At 39.4% G+C, this 15414-nt stretch overlaps 1 protein-coding gene across 1 annotated transcript in view; it reads left to right on the top strand.

Annotated features, from left to right (window-relative positions):
• Positions 1-13475, top strand: part of cbln4 (cerebellin 4 precursor) — a 175062-nt gene extending 161587 nt beyond the window's left edge. The window contains exon 3 of the mRNA XM_059978742.1: positions 13278-13475. Coding sequence (XP_059834725.1) covers positions 13278-13475 — 198 coding nt within the window. The remainder of the gene's footprint in view (positions 1-13277) is intronic.
• The last annotated feature ends 1939 nt before the right edge of the window (positions 13476-15414 follow it).

Genomic DNA, 15414 nt, shown 5'->3' on the forward strand with positions numbered 1-15414 from the left:
ATGTTTTCCAACTCCATGCACAACTTTAACCAACCCTTGCCATAACTTTGTGTTATGTCTGTGTCACTTGAAGAGGAGCTGACCACTGGATTCAGCCATCAATATTGTGCTCTTTGGGGGGGTGCACTGACAACAATGTGCGGGTTAATGACATCTGCTTCACTGATATTGGCCTGGAGATCCCATTGAAGAGTTAGTTATCTGGAAGGACATATGCACACAGGAAGTTACTAATGGATGAAATGGTCCCAGAATTAGGTACCAGACTTAGAGCTAAATTGACGGAGTCATTCTCTGATGATGAGTGCCCAGAGATGGAAAAAGTTGACTGAACTTGTACAGATGTTCAAAGTCAGTGGGAGTAGCAATAAAAGCCATCAGGCAACCAATGCAATGCCATGCCTGCAAGTTTTCCACTCTTACTGCACTCTCACACTACCTTTTCACATATTCTTGCTGTGATGTGATCTAGTAGGTATAGGATGCATTTAAATTATAAGATACATTAAATTTTACTCTCTCTTTTGCAAGTAGCATTGGGCTGTTGGGTGTGTTTTGTGCTGTAAGAAATTATGAAAATAATATAAAATGGCAGCAGCAAACAGATTGTATGCTTGATTGGATTAATCATCTGGTAGGAGGGTACTGGTGATGATTGGACTTGACTGCCACTGGGTAAGTGGACAGCAGAGGCTCAGAATTTGTTGAGGATCCTGGTTGCTCACACCACAATCCCCTTCTCAGACTGCACAGCTTCCTGATCCAATAGTCATTTCTGCTTTATAAAGCACAAGTCTTTTACAAATATCCACCTCACCTGAAACATCTCTTCACCATTTTCATGCACTTTTCTATAAAAATGCACACTACTCACACCACTCTTTACATTGGCGACACAGCAGTGGAAACCGCTAACAGGTTCAAACTCCTTGTAGTGAAATCTTGCATCTCTCATAATCCCAGAACACATCCTACACAATCAGCAAAGCTCACCAATGCCTCTAGTTTTGTGGCGGATGTAGAGACCTGGACTATGCACATCTACACTCAAGTCATTTTATAGGTACGCAGTAGAGAGCATCCTAACATTTGCATCACTGCAATGTATAGAAACTGCACTGCAGTGGACATAAAGATTCTACAGTGGGTACTCAAAACTGCACAACATATCACTGGTACCAGCTACTCACGATGAAGGACATATATACACAAAGAAAAGGGCCGGTAACATCATGAAGGATCCCACCCACCCTGCTCATGGACTGTTTGTCCCACTCCCATTGGAGAGAAGGCTACTAGGACTGCTAGACTCAAATCATGTACTTTCTTCAAGCATTTAGGTTGATGAGCACCTCCACTTGCTAACCCAACCCATCCCAGACCCCGCTATCACTACTTTATTATTTCCTGTCAGTCTCCTTATGCACTGCCATGGCTGTGCCTAATATCACCTCGGAATCAGAATCAAGTTTACTAACACTGGCATATGTTGGGAAATTTGTTGTTTTGCAGCAGCAGTACATTGCAATATATAATTATAACAAAAAACATATAAATTACAATAAGAAGCATATATAAACATTTAAATTAAATAACTAATGTGAAAAAGAGCGAAAAAGATAGTGAGGCAGTGTTCATGGGTTCATTGTCCATTCAGAAATCTGATGGCAGATGGAGAAAAGCTGCTTCTGAAACTTTGAATGTGTGTCTTCAGGCTCCTGTATCTCGCCCTTGATGGTAGCAATGAGAAGAGGGCAGGTCCAGGGTGATGGGGGTCCTTAATGATGAATGCCGCATTTTTGAGACATCACTTTTTGATGATGTCTACAATGCTGGGGAGGCAGGTGCCCATGATGTAGCTGACTGAGTTTGTAACTTTCAGCAGCTTTTTCTGATTTTGCAGACCCCCCCCCCCATACCTCACAGTGATACAACCAGTTAGAATGCTCTCCACAATACAGCTGTAGAAATTTGTGGGAGTCTTTGATGACATGCCAAGTCTCCTCAAATTGTAAATGAAATCTAATTGCTGTCATGTCTTCTTTGCAATTGCATTAATTTGTTGGGCCCAGGATAGATCTTCAGTGATGTTGACATCCAGTAACTTGAAACTGCTCACTATTTCCACTGCTGATCCCTCAGTGAGGACTGTTGTGTATTCCCTTGACTTCCCATTCCTGAAATCCACAATCAATTCCTTGGTCTTACTGACATTGAGTGCAAGGTTGATGTTGGGACACCACTCAACCAGCCAATCTATCTCACTCCTGTACTCTTCTTTATCCCCATCTGAAATTCTGTCAACAATAGTTCAGTCATCAGTAAACTTATTGATGCTTTTCGAGGATGCTAGGGACATATAAACATTCTATGTATATTAGCTATCTTATGTATTTATATTTATTGTTTTTTAATTATTGTGTCCTTTACATATGTTTTGTGCTGCATCAGATCTGAAATTATAATTATTTCATTTTCCTTTACACTTGTGTATTGTTAAACAATCTGGAAATCTTGGAAGTTGAGGAGAAAATAGACATCAGCAAAACATTAGAAGCATTGGTAGGAGGAGGTATAGGCTGTTCAGCATTTCTTACCTATTTTGCTTTCAATTTCATGGCTGACCTTTTATCTCAGTACAAAGTTCCTGAATTAACCCCCATATGCTTTGATTTTGTTCATACCTAAAACAAAATCTATTGCTCTCTGCCTTGAATCTACTCGGTGATTGTGTTTGCACAGGCTTCTACAGTTTAAAATGCCAAAGATTTACTCCTCTCTGGGGGAAGAAATTCCTTCTCATCTTGGTTCTCAATGATCAAACCCATATTTTGAGATTATGACCCTTCTTGTTAGCCATTTAAGCCAGCAAAAACAACTGTTTTAAGAATTTTGTATATTTTGACAAGATCCATAAGATCATGGAACCTGATGTGTCTATTCATCCACCTGCTCAATTTCTGACCTTTAGTGGAATTAGAAGTTTGATCTGCACATGGTGATTTATCACCCATGGGCAGGTTCCACCCAGGCTAGGGGTTCATATTGGTCAAGAGCCAACTCTCTGGATGGTTAGTTTATGTAAATTTTCTGTAATGGAGAGCTCACATGAAGACTAAAATCTGATGACCAACAGATGAAGACTGATAGTGCATACACCCCAATATATCCAGTTTACTTGTTTGTCCAGTTTTAGTCATGCAGTTCTTTGTATGGAGCCTGGAGCCCATGCTTTTCAGCAAGGAAATGGTGACTAGTACAACATCAGCATTCATGGTCCCAGCCAGTGTGTGCAGCATCCAATTGGCAGAGGTCAGTGCAGCTCTACTAAACATGCAGAAACTATCTAATGTATGAGGAGTGTAGTAAAAACTCTCACTCCTTCCTTCCAAATTCTACTGGTTGCCATCCTACCCCAGAATGCTGTATCCTTGTCTGGTGTTTTGAGGATTTTCAGAAACTGATGGTTCAGTAGGTTACTCATAGAGCTGATGTGCTTACTGAGGGATGACAGAAAACATGCTCCCACCTATCACTGCTGACTCTCTGACAGTGTGGTCACTGTTCAGTCAGATTTCACCAACGTTGCTGCAAGAATTTAACCAGCTTATACCAGCTGCATTCAACATAATAAACTCATGTCCATCTGACCTGCAACCCCCTCAATAAACCTGCACTAATTGCAGATGCTTGCATATGTAGCAAAAGTACTGCACCAAACCCTATCCCCACTAGTCATACTTCCTTTCCTAGTATATGCATTCAGTATGTGCTGACTGCATGCAGTGAATCCATTTTCCAAGGATGGCGGCAATGGGTATTGTGCGATTATTGATGTCATGTTTCTATGCTCTGCTTTGTTCGTGAAACTTCGTCATGTATGGAGTTGCATAATTGAAAATTTGCATTAAGCACTATCAGTTCCTGATCACACCTTTCAATCGATTTTATGCTGCAAATTAATGCTGTAGTGCAGAAAAAATTGCTGTAAGTGATTAGATTTCTAGGTCACAACCTTATAATTAATTCTCAGTCAGTAGCCTTAAACACACAGTATGGCAGCATCAAAGGAGCTGAATTTTGAAAGCAAAATTCAAAGTATTGTATAATATGTTTTATATTGGTGACCAGGAATGAGTTTCTGGCTGGTGCTTTTTATCTTGTGCTGCAAGTGCATGGAGAAATGGTTAGCTGACTGTGGTTATCAGCTGGAGCTGACAGGGCATGAGTGCAGATATAGATAGCCTGCCTGATACCATTGTGAGTATTTTTAAAAGTTTTATGACATATACTCTGTGTTCTTTAAAATAATTGCACATGTAGCAATTTTTGTGTATTTTTTTTATTTTAGGATTTCTTTTTGCATGATGGAAGTACAAGAGACCCACATCAAATAATAATTGTGAGAGGCAAACATATTTTAGATAATCAACTTCTAACTGAATCAACATCTCCAAGTTCCCAGTTTGGAGAGAAAGATTTATGAGCAGTCAATAGCTACTTAAAATAATGTTGCATATTTCCATGTGAAGTACGAGGGGGTGACTGATAAGTTCGTGGCTAAGGTAGAAGGAGGCAATTTTAGAAAACCAGCACATTTATTTTCCACCCTCCCCTAGTGTTGCCACTATGTCCTTGTGGACCTCCTTGGGTGATAAATCCTTGAGACCAAGGTAGCGGATGACTGCACGTAGGCCGATGTTGTCAATGTTCTCAGACAGTGCTTACTTGCAATTTTCAATGATCTGAAACAAAAATACCACAAAAGTTATTAACTTCAAACTTTCTGGATAATCACTCAAAGAGTTGAAGTGCATGTGTATGTAACGAGAGCTGCACAACTCATCTCCTTCTACCTTAGGCAGTGAACTTATCAATCACCCCTGCTGTGGACCACTTCTGGGGTCCAAGACGCCGACTTCTATAAAGAAGGGATCTATATGCTCCACAACCACTGGACTAAGTGTGTAAATGTAGGAGGGGACAATGTTGGAAAATAAACGTGCTAGGTTATCTAAAATTGACTCCTTCTACCTTAGGCCATGAACTTATCAATCACTCCTTGCTTATGTCCCTTTCAATATGGAAATTTGTTACTTTTTGGAACCTTCTGTGTTGCATATTTTTGCAAGGTTCCTTGCTTCAGTGATGCAGCAGAGGAAGTCTTGATACAGAAGGAATAGGTGAAAGTCCCTATCTGCTAAAATACAAAGCAGTCACCCAAGTAAATGTTGAAACGGAAGATGATCGTGAACATTAACACTAATTGAAAACTAAAGTTTGAAACGCAACACAGATTGAGGTATAAATGACTAAATGCTTCTCGGATATTGAAAGGCTGAATAACAAGACTGCTAGAAGATTCAGTATAACCCACAAAAATCACCTTCCGTTCAGCGACAGTACTTTGCAAAGAAAATGCAATTGAAGTGATACATATGTATATGTATATAACTCCCTCAACTAATGTCGGTTTTTGTAACAACTGAAACTTATTGAGTGGAATCTAGCTGGTGTAAGTAGCTATTTTTCTTCAGAAAGTTTCATTAACCTAAAACATGAGCCAATAAACAAAAAATGAACAAAAGAAAAACAGGCCATTTTCACCTTGGCAAGCTATAACCAACAGGCTGCTCTGGGACTATTTCTGAGACCTTAGTTATTTATAACAAACATTAATAACTTGGAAGACAGGGCTGTATTATAACCAAATTTGTGGACAATACAAAGATAGATGATGACATGTGAGAAGGACACAAGAAGCATACAAAGGAATATACATTAGGTCAACTTTGAATTGGAAAGTATAATTTTCAGATAAGGTATATAACATATGGTTCTTGCAAGGTAACAGTTGTGTTGTTAATGGTCTCTTCATTAAACGAGGTTATTATTATTTTAGAAAAATACAATGACGTTGCACTAGCTTGATCTCTCAGATGAAGCGGGTTGCCATGCAAGGAAATATTGAACAGAATGGTCTGTTAGTCTCCCTGGGCCTCCAAGATATCCTACCTTGTGTTGTTGGTGTTCCTCTTCTTTCTTCACTATGGCCAGAAAGGGCTGACCCACAATCCCACCTATCAATAAATTAGGGCCCTTATTTACTCTGCTAGCAGAGTGGTTAAAATGATACTAAATGGAAAATATGACACCACATTTCTTTTTCAAAAATATACTTCATTCATAGTAAATATAGTAAGTACAATTTTCTATGTGCATCATGCCAATATGTTCTCCTACAATGTGTCACTCATGTTTCCCTTTAATAAATGCTTCCTTGAAGTATTTAAGAAGCTGTTACACAGGACCCATAGCAACGATAGGCAGAATTCAACAGTGTATGTGGTGCAATATGTATGAGGTGATATACTTTGGGAGGATAAATAAGGGTAGGCATACACAATGAATGGTAGCACATAAGGGAGTACTGAGGGAAGAATAACATTGATGTACAAGAAGTCCATGAACATGGCACCACAGTTTAAAACTAGGTGAAGAAGCCATATGACAATCAAGGGAAAATCTGCAGATGCTGGAAATCCAAGCAACACACACAAAATGTGGGAGGAACTCAGCAGGTCAGCCAGCATCTATGGAAAAAAGTTCTGTCGACGTTTCGGGCTGAAATCCTTTGGCAGGACTGGCAAAGGGTTTTGGCCTGAGATGTAGACTGTACTTTTTTTCCATAGATCCTGCGAGGACTGCTTAGTTCCTCAAACATCTTGTGAAGAAGGCATCTGGATTTTTTTGTGTGGCATAGAATATAAAAGCAGGTATATCATGGTACAGCTTGAATACACATTGGTTAGGACAGAGCTAGAGTGCTGTGTGCAGTTCAGGTCACTACATTATGGGAAGAAGGTAAATGTAATGATGAACACATGAAATTCTGCAGTTACTAGAAATCCAAACAACGCACACAGAATGCTGGAGGAACTCAGCAGATCAGGCAGCATCCATAGAAATGAACAAACAGTTGATGTTTCAGGCCAAGACCCTTCTTCCGGATTCAACGTAATGATAGTTGCTTTTAATTACCTCCCTTAATTAACCAGTTCTACTAAACAAAGCATATAGAGTTGCCGAATGTGTGTCTCTGCACCATAATTTGTCGGTTTTATGGGCTATCCTTACCAAGAAACTTATCACCATTGCTAACACAGTTAATAGTGTCAGCGCATGGCACTCTGCATCTGAAAATCCTTCCATTGACTTCAGAGGATTGAATTTCTGAGGTAGAGTACTATGGGCTGTTGCTATCATATAGTTTGTTTACAGCTATTGACCAGCAGTGAATTTCGAGCTAATATTATTTCCAAAAATGCAGTAAGCTATTGAAGTAAACATTTCACAATTATACCCTAACTAACCCCATAAGACCATAAGATATAGGAGCAGAATTAAGCCATTTGGACTGGTGAGTCTGCTCTGCTGTTTCATCACAGCTGATTAATTTTTCCTCTCAGCTCCAAACTCCTGCTTTCTCTTTGTATCCCTTTATACTCTAACTAGTCAAGAATCTATCAGCCTTAGCCTTAGGTATGTCCGAAAATTGGCCTTCACAGCCGCCTGTGCAATATATTCCACATATTCACTACTCTCAGACTAAAGGCATTTCTCCTTGTCTCCATTCTGAAAGGACACCCCTCTATTCTGAGGCTGTGTCTTTTGGTCTTAGACTCTCCCACCAAAGGAAACAACCTTTCCACATGCACACTAACAAGGCTTTTCACCATTTAAAGAGCAAACACGAGGAAATCTGCAGATGCTGGAAATTCAAACAACACACACAAAATGCTGGTAGAACACAGCAGGCTAGGCAGCATCTATAGGGAGAAGCACTTTCGATGTTTCGGGCCGAGACCCTTCGTGTCCTGACGAAGAGTCTCGGCCCGAAACATCGACAGCGCTTCGCCCTATAGATCTGTGTTCTACCAGCATTTTGTGTGTGTGTTGTCTTTTCACCATTTGATAGGTTTCAATTAGGTCATCCCTCAGTCTTCTGAATTCTAGTGAATACAGGCCCAGAGCCATCAAACACTCTCCATATGACAAGTTGTTCAGTACTGGAATCATTTGTGAACCTCTCTTGAACCCATTCCAGCTTCAGCACATCTTTTCTTAGATAAGAGACCCAAACCTGCTCAGAACACTCCAAGTGGGGCCTCACCAATGCTTTATAAAGTTTCAACATTACATCCTTGCTTTAATATTCTTGTCTTCTTAAAATGAATGCTAGTATCGCATTTGTCTTCCTCACCACAGACTCTACCTACAAAATAAACTTTAGGGATTCCCAAGTACCTTTGCACCTCAGAGTTTTGTATTTTCTCCCCATTTAGAAAATAGTCAACCCTTTTTATATTTTTCTACCAAAGTGCATGACCATGCAATTCCTAACACAGTATCTATCACTTCTTTTCCCATTCTCCTAATCTGAGACCTCCTGTCGCCTTTCTATTTCCTCAAAACTACCTCCCCCTCCACCTATCTTTGTATCTTCTGTAAACTTTGCAGCAAAGCCATAACTCTCATCATCCACATCATTAACATCTACGTATAGAGAAGCAGTCCCAACTCTGACCACTGTGGAAAACGACTTGTTACCAGCAGACCATCAAAATAGGCCCCCATTTATTCCAATTCTTGGCCTCCTGCCAGTCAGCCAATCTTCTATTGATGCCAATATCTTTCCTGTAATACCATGGGCTCTTATCTTGTTAAGCAGCCTCAGCAGCAGAACCTTGTCCAATGTCTTCTGAAAATCCAAGCAACCACATTCATTGAGTTTCCTTTTTCTATTCTGTCTATTATTTCCTTAAAGAATTCCAACGGATTTGTCAAACAAGATTTTCCTTTAAGGGAACCATGCTGACTTTGACCTATTTTATCATGTCCCTCCAAGTAACCTGAGACTTCATCCTTAATAATCAATGCCTACATCTTCCCAAACACTGAGGCCAGCCTAACTGAACTATAATTTTCTTTCTTTTACCTCCCTCCTTTCTTGAAGAATTGAAAGGCATTTGCAATTTTCCAGTTCTCTGGAACCATGCCAGAATCTAGTGAGCCTTGAAAGAGCATTCCCAATACTTCCACAACCTCCCCAGCCACCTGTTTCAGAACCATGTGATCTATCCACCTTCAGACTTTTCAAATTCCCAAGCTCCATCTCTCTAGTAATAGAAATTACAGTCACCTCTGCCCCCTGAATCTCTCAAACTTCTGGCACACAACTAGTATCTTACACGATAAAGACAACTGCAAAATGCTTATTTAGTTTATCTAACATATCCTTGTACCACATTACTACATTTCTAGTGTCGGTTTCCAGCTGCCCCATATCTATTATCGCTTCTCTTGTACTCTTCCTCTATCTGAAAAAAAATACTTTTGGTATTCTGTTTGATATTATTGGCTAGTTTACCTTCATATTTCATCTTTTCCCTCCTGGCTTTTTAGTTGCCTTCTCTTAGTTTTTAAAAGCCTCCCAGTCCTTGAACTTCCCACTTACTTTTGCTCTATTGTATGCCCTCTTTTTTTTGCCTTACTGTTGTTTTTGACTTCTCTTGTCAGCCATAGTTGTGTCATTTGACATTAATTTTTTTTTCTGAGGGATGTATTTACTTGCACCTTCTGAATTGCTCCCAGAAACTCCAGCCACTGCTGTTCTGCCACCATCCCTGCTAGTGTCCCCTTCCAATCAGCTTTGTCCAGTTCCTTTCTCATGCCTCTATAATTCCTTTTATTCCACTATAATATTCATACATCTGATTTTAGCTTCTCCTTCTCAAATTGCAGGGTGAATTCTACCATATTATCACTGCTTCCTTAGTATTTCTTTACCTCAAGCTCCTGAATCAGATCTGATTCATTACACAACACCCAGTCCAGAATAGCCTTCCTCCCAGTGGGCTCAACCACGAGCTGCTCTAAAAAGCCATCTCATCTTGCGTCTGGTTCTCCCGGTACGACCTTTAACGTATTGGTGAGACCTGACGCAGACTGGGAGACCGTTTCGCTGAACACCTATGCTCGGTCCGCCAGAGAAAGCAGGATCTCCCAGTGGCCACACATTTTAATTCCACGTCCCATTCCCATTCTGATATGTCTATCCATGGCCTCCTCTACTGTCAAGATGAAGCCACACTCAGGTTGCAGGAATAACACCTTATATTCCATCTGGGTAGCCTCCAACCTGATGGCATGAACATTGATTTCTCTAACTTCTGTTAATGCCCCTCCTCCCCTTCTTTCCCCATCCCTAATTTATTTATTTCCCCCACCCTATTTTTTTCCTTTGTCTCTGCCCATCACTCTTTGCCTGTTCTCCATCTCCCTCTGGTGCTCCCCTCCCCCTTTCTTTCTCCCTAGGCCTCCTGTCCCATGACCCTTTCCCTTCTCCAGCTCTGTATCCCTTTTGCCAATCACCCTTCCAGCTCTTAGCTTTACCCCACCCCCCTCTGGTCTTCTCCTATCATTTTGGATTCCTCCCCCCCCCTACTTTCAAATCTCTTACTATCTTTTCTTTCAGTTAGTCCTGATGAAGGGTCTCAGCCCGAAACGTCGACAGTGCTTCTCCCTATAGATGCTGCCTGGCCTGTTGTGTTCCACCAGCATTTTGTGTGTGTTGCTTGAATTTCCAGCATCTGCAGATTTCCTCATGTTTGCAGGCATTCTACAAGTTCTCTCTCGTGATCCAGTATGAGCCTGATTTTCTCAATCTACCTACATATTGAAATCCTCCAGGACTATCGTAACATTGCGCTTTTGACATGTGTTTTCTATCTCCCATTAGTAACCCGTATCCTGGTTGGTGTTCGCAGGCCTGTATATATATAATTCCCATCAGGGTCTTTGTACCCTTGCAGTTTTTTAACTCTGCTTACAAGGATTCTACTTCTCCTGATCCTATCTCACTTCTTTCTAAGGATTTGATTTCATTTTGTTACCAACAGACCCACCCCACATCCTCTCTCTAACTGCCTGTCCTTTCCATACAATGTGTATTCTTGGATGTTAAGTTATCAAGTATGATCTCATCAGCTATGACTCACAATGTCATTCCAACCAGTATATAACTGTACTACAGGATTATCTACCTTATTCCACACACTGCTTGAGTTTAAATGTAACACCTTCAGTACTGTATTCATCACCCTGTGTGATTTTACATTAGGATAGATTTTGTTAATGCAGTTCATTGAGGCATCCTACTGCCTGAGCCAACAGAACCTGTGAAAGACATAAAATAATTGAAAAAGTTTATCATGTAATGAGTGTCTAATCCGGTAAGAATTCCATGAATATAGAAACATAGAAAACCTACGGCATAGTACAGGTCCTTCGGCCCACAAAGTTGTGCCAAACATGTCTCTAACTTAGAAATTACTAGGCTTACCCATAGCCCTCTATTTTTCTAAGCTCCTTGTACCTATCCAAAATTCTCTTAAAAGACACTACGTATCTGCCTCCACCACCGTTGCTGGCAGCCCATACCACACACTCACCACTCTCTGCGTAAAAAACTTACTCCTGACATCTCCTCTGTACCTACTCCCCAGCACCTGAAACCTATGTTCTCTTGTGGCACCCATTTAAGCCCTGGGAAAAAGCCTCCAACTATCCACACAATCAATGCCTCTCATCGTCTTATACACTTCTATCAGGTCACCTCTCAACCTCCGTCGCTCCAAGGAGAAGAGGCTGAGTTCACTTAACCTTTTTTCATAAGGCATGCTTCCCCAATCCAGGCAACATCTTTGTAAATCTCTTCTGCACCCTTTCTATGGTTCCCAGATTCTTCTTGTCGTGAGGCGACCAGCACTGAGCACAGTACTCCAGGTGGGGTCTGACCAAGGTCCTATGTAGCCACAACATTACCTCTCGGCTCCTAAATTCAATTCCATGATAGCATATGATAAAATGATACCATATGATAAATATGATAGCGTTTTGTCATGTTTTAAAAATATAGCACCATAAAGATATCTACAATACTGAAATGTACAATTTTAAGGAGTTCGCATTTTAGGACTGATAATTGGTAATTGATTATTGATTTACTATTGTCAAGTGTATCAAGATACAACAAAATAACTTCTGTTTGCACGCCATCCAAACAGATCATTCCATACATAAATGTATCCAAACAGTACTTATGTAAATAAATACGAATGCAGACTATAGTGTTACAGTTACAGAGAAAAGGCAGCACAGACAAAATGCAAGAGCCATGACCAGGTATATTGAGAGTTTAAGAGCTCATCCTTGTTGCATAAGAAGTCCATTCACTTGACTTATAATAGCAAGACTGAAGTTGCCTTTGAGCCTGCAGATAGCGTTCCCAGACTTTTGTATCCTGTAAACAGTATTATAGCAAGTGAAAAGACAAAAGCATAAAGATCTTTTAAAACATCAGTTAACAACAAATCAGCTTTATGATGTCACTAGTTTCAGCTTGAGCAGCAATGTTACTAGGATCCATTGCGTAGCTGGCCATCAAGCATATTTAGAATGTTAGTTGGTTAAGGAACTTTAAGCATCAAGCATATTTAGAATAGATCATGTCGATAGAAAAATATATTTAGGGATTTAGGGTGGCACTTAGATCTGGCTCTGATAAAAAGTTCAACTGTTTGCAGATTCATAATAATCCACGATGTTCTGTGTCCACTTCAGTAGGTACCTCCTGTACCCAATAAAGTAGCTCCTGAGTGTATGTTTGTGGTTTTCTGCTGTTGTAGCCCATCCCCTTCAAGGTTGTGCATTCAGAGATGCTCTTCTGTACACCCTTGTTGTAATCTGTGTTTATTTTTTACTGCTGCCTTCTTGTCAGCTTGAATTTGTCTGGACATTCTCATCTGTTTTCTCTAATTGACAAGGTGTTTGCACCCACAGAATTGCTGCTCACTGGATTTTTTTTTGTTTTCACTGTAAACTTTAGAGGCTGCTGTGTGTGAAAATCCCAGGAGATCAGCAGTTTCTGGGACACTCACACCACCCTGTCTGGCATTAACAATCAGAGTCAAAGTCACTTAGGTCACATTCCTTCCCCATTTTGATATTTGGTCTGTACAACTGAACCTCTTGACCATGTCTGCGTTCTTTTATACATTGATTTGCTGCCTCATGATTAGCTGATTAGATATTTGCATCAATTGGCAGGTGTACCTAATAAAGTGGCGACTGAATATATATTTTGTTGCTTGCAATGATTTCTGGGTTATCAGTATGTAGTAAAACAACTGTTCTTTTTCTCTTTCTAATCACAGGTCAATCTTATGCTAAATGGTAAACCAGTAATTTCAGCCTTTGCTGGGGATAAAGATGTGACTCGTGAAGCTGCTACTAATGGAGTCCTGTTGTATTTAGACAAAGAAGACAAAGTATATCTGAAACTGGAGAAAGGTAACCTGGTTGGAGGATGGCAATATTCAACGTTTTCTGGCTTCTTGGTTTTCCCTCTGTAAAGACCAACTGAATACCCCTGAATCCACATACATAATTTTCTTGATATGAACTGATTGTCCTACATGTTGTTTTTGAGGATTATTTAAAAATTGTGGATCATTGTTCCAAGTCTTAATCTGGACTATACCTGGTCATATGAAGCTAACAGTCTGGTGGATCTGAATTGTCCGTTTTCTTTTCCAAACCGCTTTAAAGACCTTTGGAAGAAAAGGGAAGTTTTCAGCCCCTTATCTCTTCCCTGCAAACTGGATAGGACTTAAAGTAGGGTAAACGAATGGTAAATACCCTTGCTGCAGTGGATGTAAAGTGAAACAGTTTGCCTGCAACATTAGTGACAGATTGTCTGGACTGAATACGTCTGTGTACCTTCACAAGTATTATTTTGCCTTTAACAGCCTTGCTAATAAGGTTAATTGCATTTAAAATGGCTTAAATTTCTGTTCTGTTATTTAATATATCAGAATGAGGAGAACAATATACTAATTTACCTTAAATGTATTGTGGATTTGGGATGCAATATGTTCATTACCATGCTGTGTATGCTTACATTGCCTTAAAATACATGGAAATAGATGTACACTTCTACTTTGGCATAATGTATTCTTAATATTGAAAACTGGATTGTTGCTTTAGGTTTTCAATGCACTTTACCCAAGGATTCTCTTATTTTGAAATTAAATGATTTTAGACCAAATGAACTTTATCAATTACATTCAAGAATATGAGCAGAATACTGTGGAACAACATTATTTGCTTGACGGTACAGATGTTATGCTGCCTTCAGACCATTTAATATCAGAGAGGATTTCCTGCTGATGCAGTTTGAGAGTGGTGAAAATAGCCACATATGGTAGCATTGTTTCTGACACATGCATGTAAGCTTGAAATGACTATACACTGAGTTAACATGTGGAAAAAGGTCAATAATATCCCAAATCTGTTTATTGTTGCACTTTCTTTTCAGTTCATGACTCATTTGCTGTTGAGAAATGAGAGGCTTGACTCACTTATTAATAAAGCTACATTGCTCCGTGTTTAGATTCTCAAACATTTTATTTTCTGTGATCAAATTTATGTAAATGTTATAAACTTATTTTGTTACCTGTAGAACCACAGCATAGGTTTTGAATTTTCACACTGATTATTATAATAGTAAGGATTTAGTAAATCTGAAACTGAGCTAAATTCAGATAATTTTGTTGAGTGTCTTGCTGGCATAATTTTCAATCTAGTTCATTTCCCATCTGAATGAACAGGAAACAAAATAGATGAGTTCAACATATTTTATATAGTTTTGCCTGACAAAGCTAATGGGAAGGAGTTCATTAGTAACTCAGAGCAAGAATAGTCCAACTTCATAATGTCATCGTTCCTAAAGATTGAACTAAGAATAGCAATGATGCAAGAAAAATATAATTGAACAAATGATTTATTCAATAATACGCATAACATAAATATATTATTTCTAAACATAGTATTGGCATACTAAATTTGTGGTTGGTCCTTTTGTAGCAATAGCTTCATATTTGAAAAAGGATCTAGTGCCTTCCCGGCGTAGATGACAAATAAACCTTTCTCAGGCTTCCATCTGGGTACAGGTATCAATTAACTGATGTTTTGATGACCAACTCTGCCACCTTCATCAGGGATAATCAATACCTATACCCAGCTGGAACTCCAAGAAGAGCTTATTCATCTTAATGTTTATACTAAGATTCCCTTTTTTGAGTATAATGTTGATTTTACTAGAATAGAGGTAGAATCCATTTGTTAATCTGGAATAAACCGCTGGTAGCAAAATGCAAACACTTTTTCAGTTAGCAACAATCACCAAGAAATAGCATTCCTAATGGACATTTTCTTTTCCTAATTGGAAGTAGCAAAAAAAAATTATAATTCCATATAAAGTGTTTTTCAGATTTCCTGCATCTGTAGTGT

The sequence above is a fragment of the Hypanus sabinus genome, chromosome 9, assembly GCF_030144855.1.
Source record: "Hypanus sabinus isolate sHypSab1 chromosome 9, sHypSab1.hap1, whole genome shotgun sequence".
Classification (NCBI taxonomy): domain Eukaryota; kingdom Metazoa; phylum Chordata; class Chondrichthyes; order Myliobatiformes; family Dasyatidae; genus Hypanus; species Hypanus sabinus.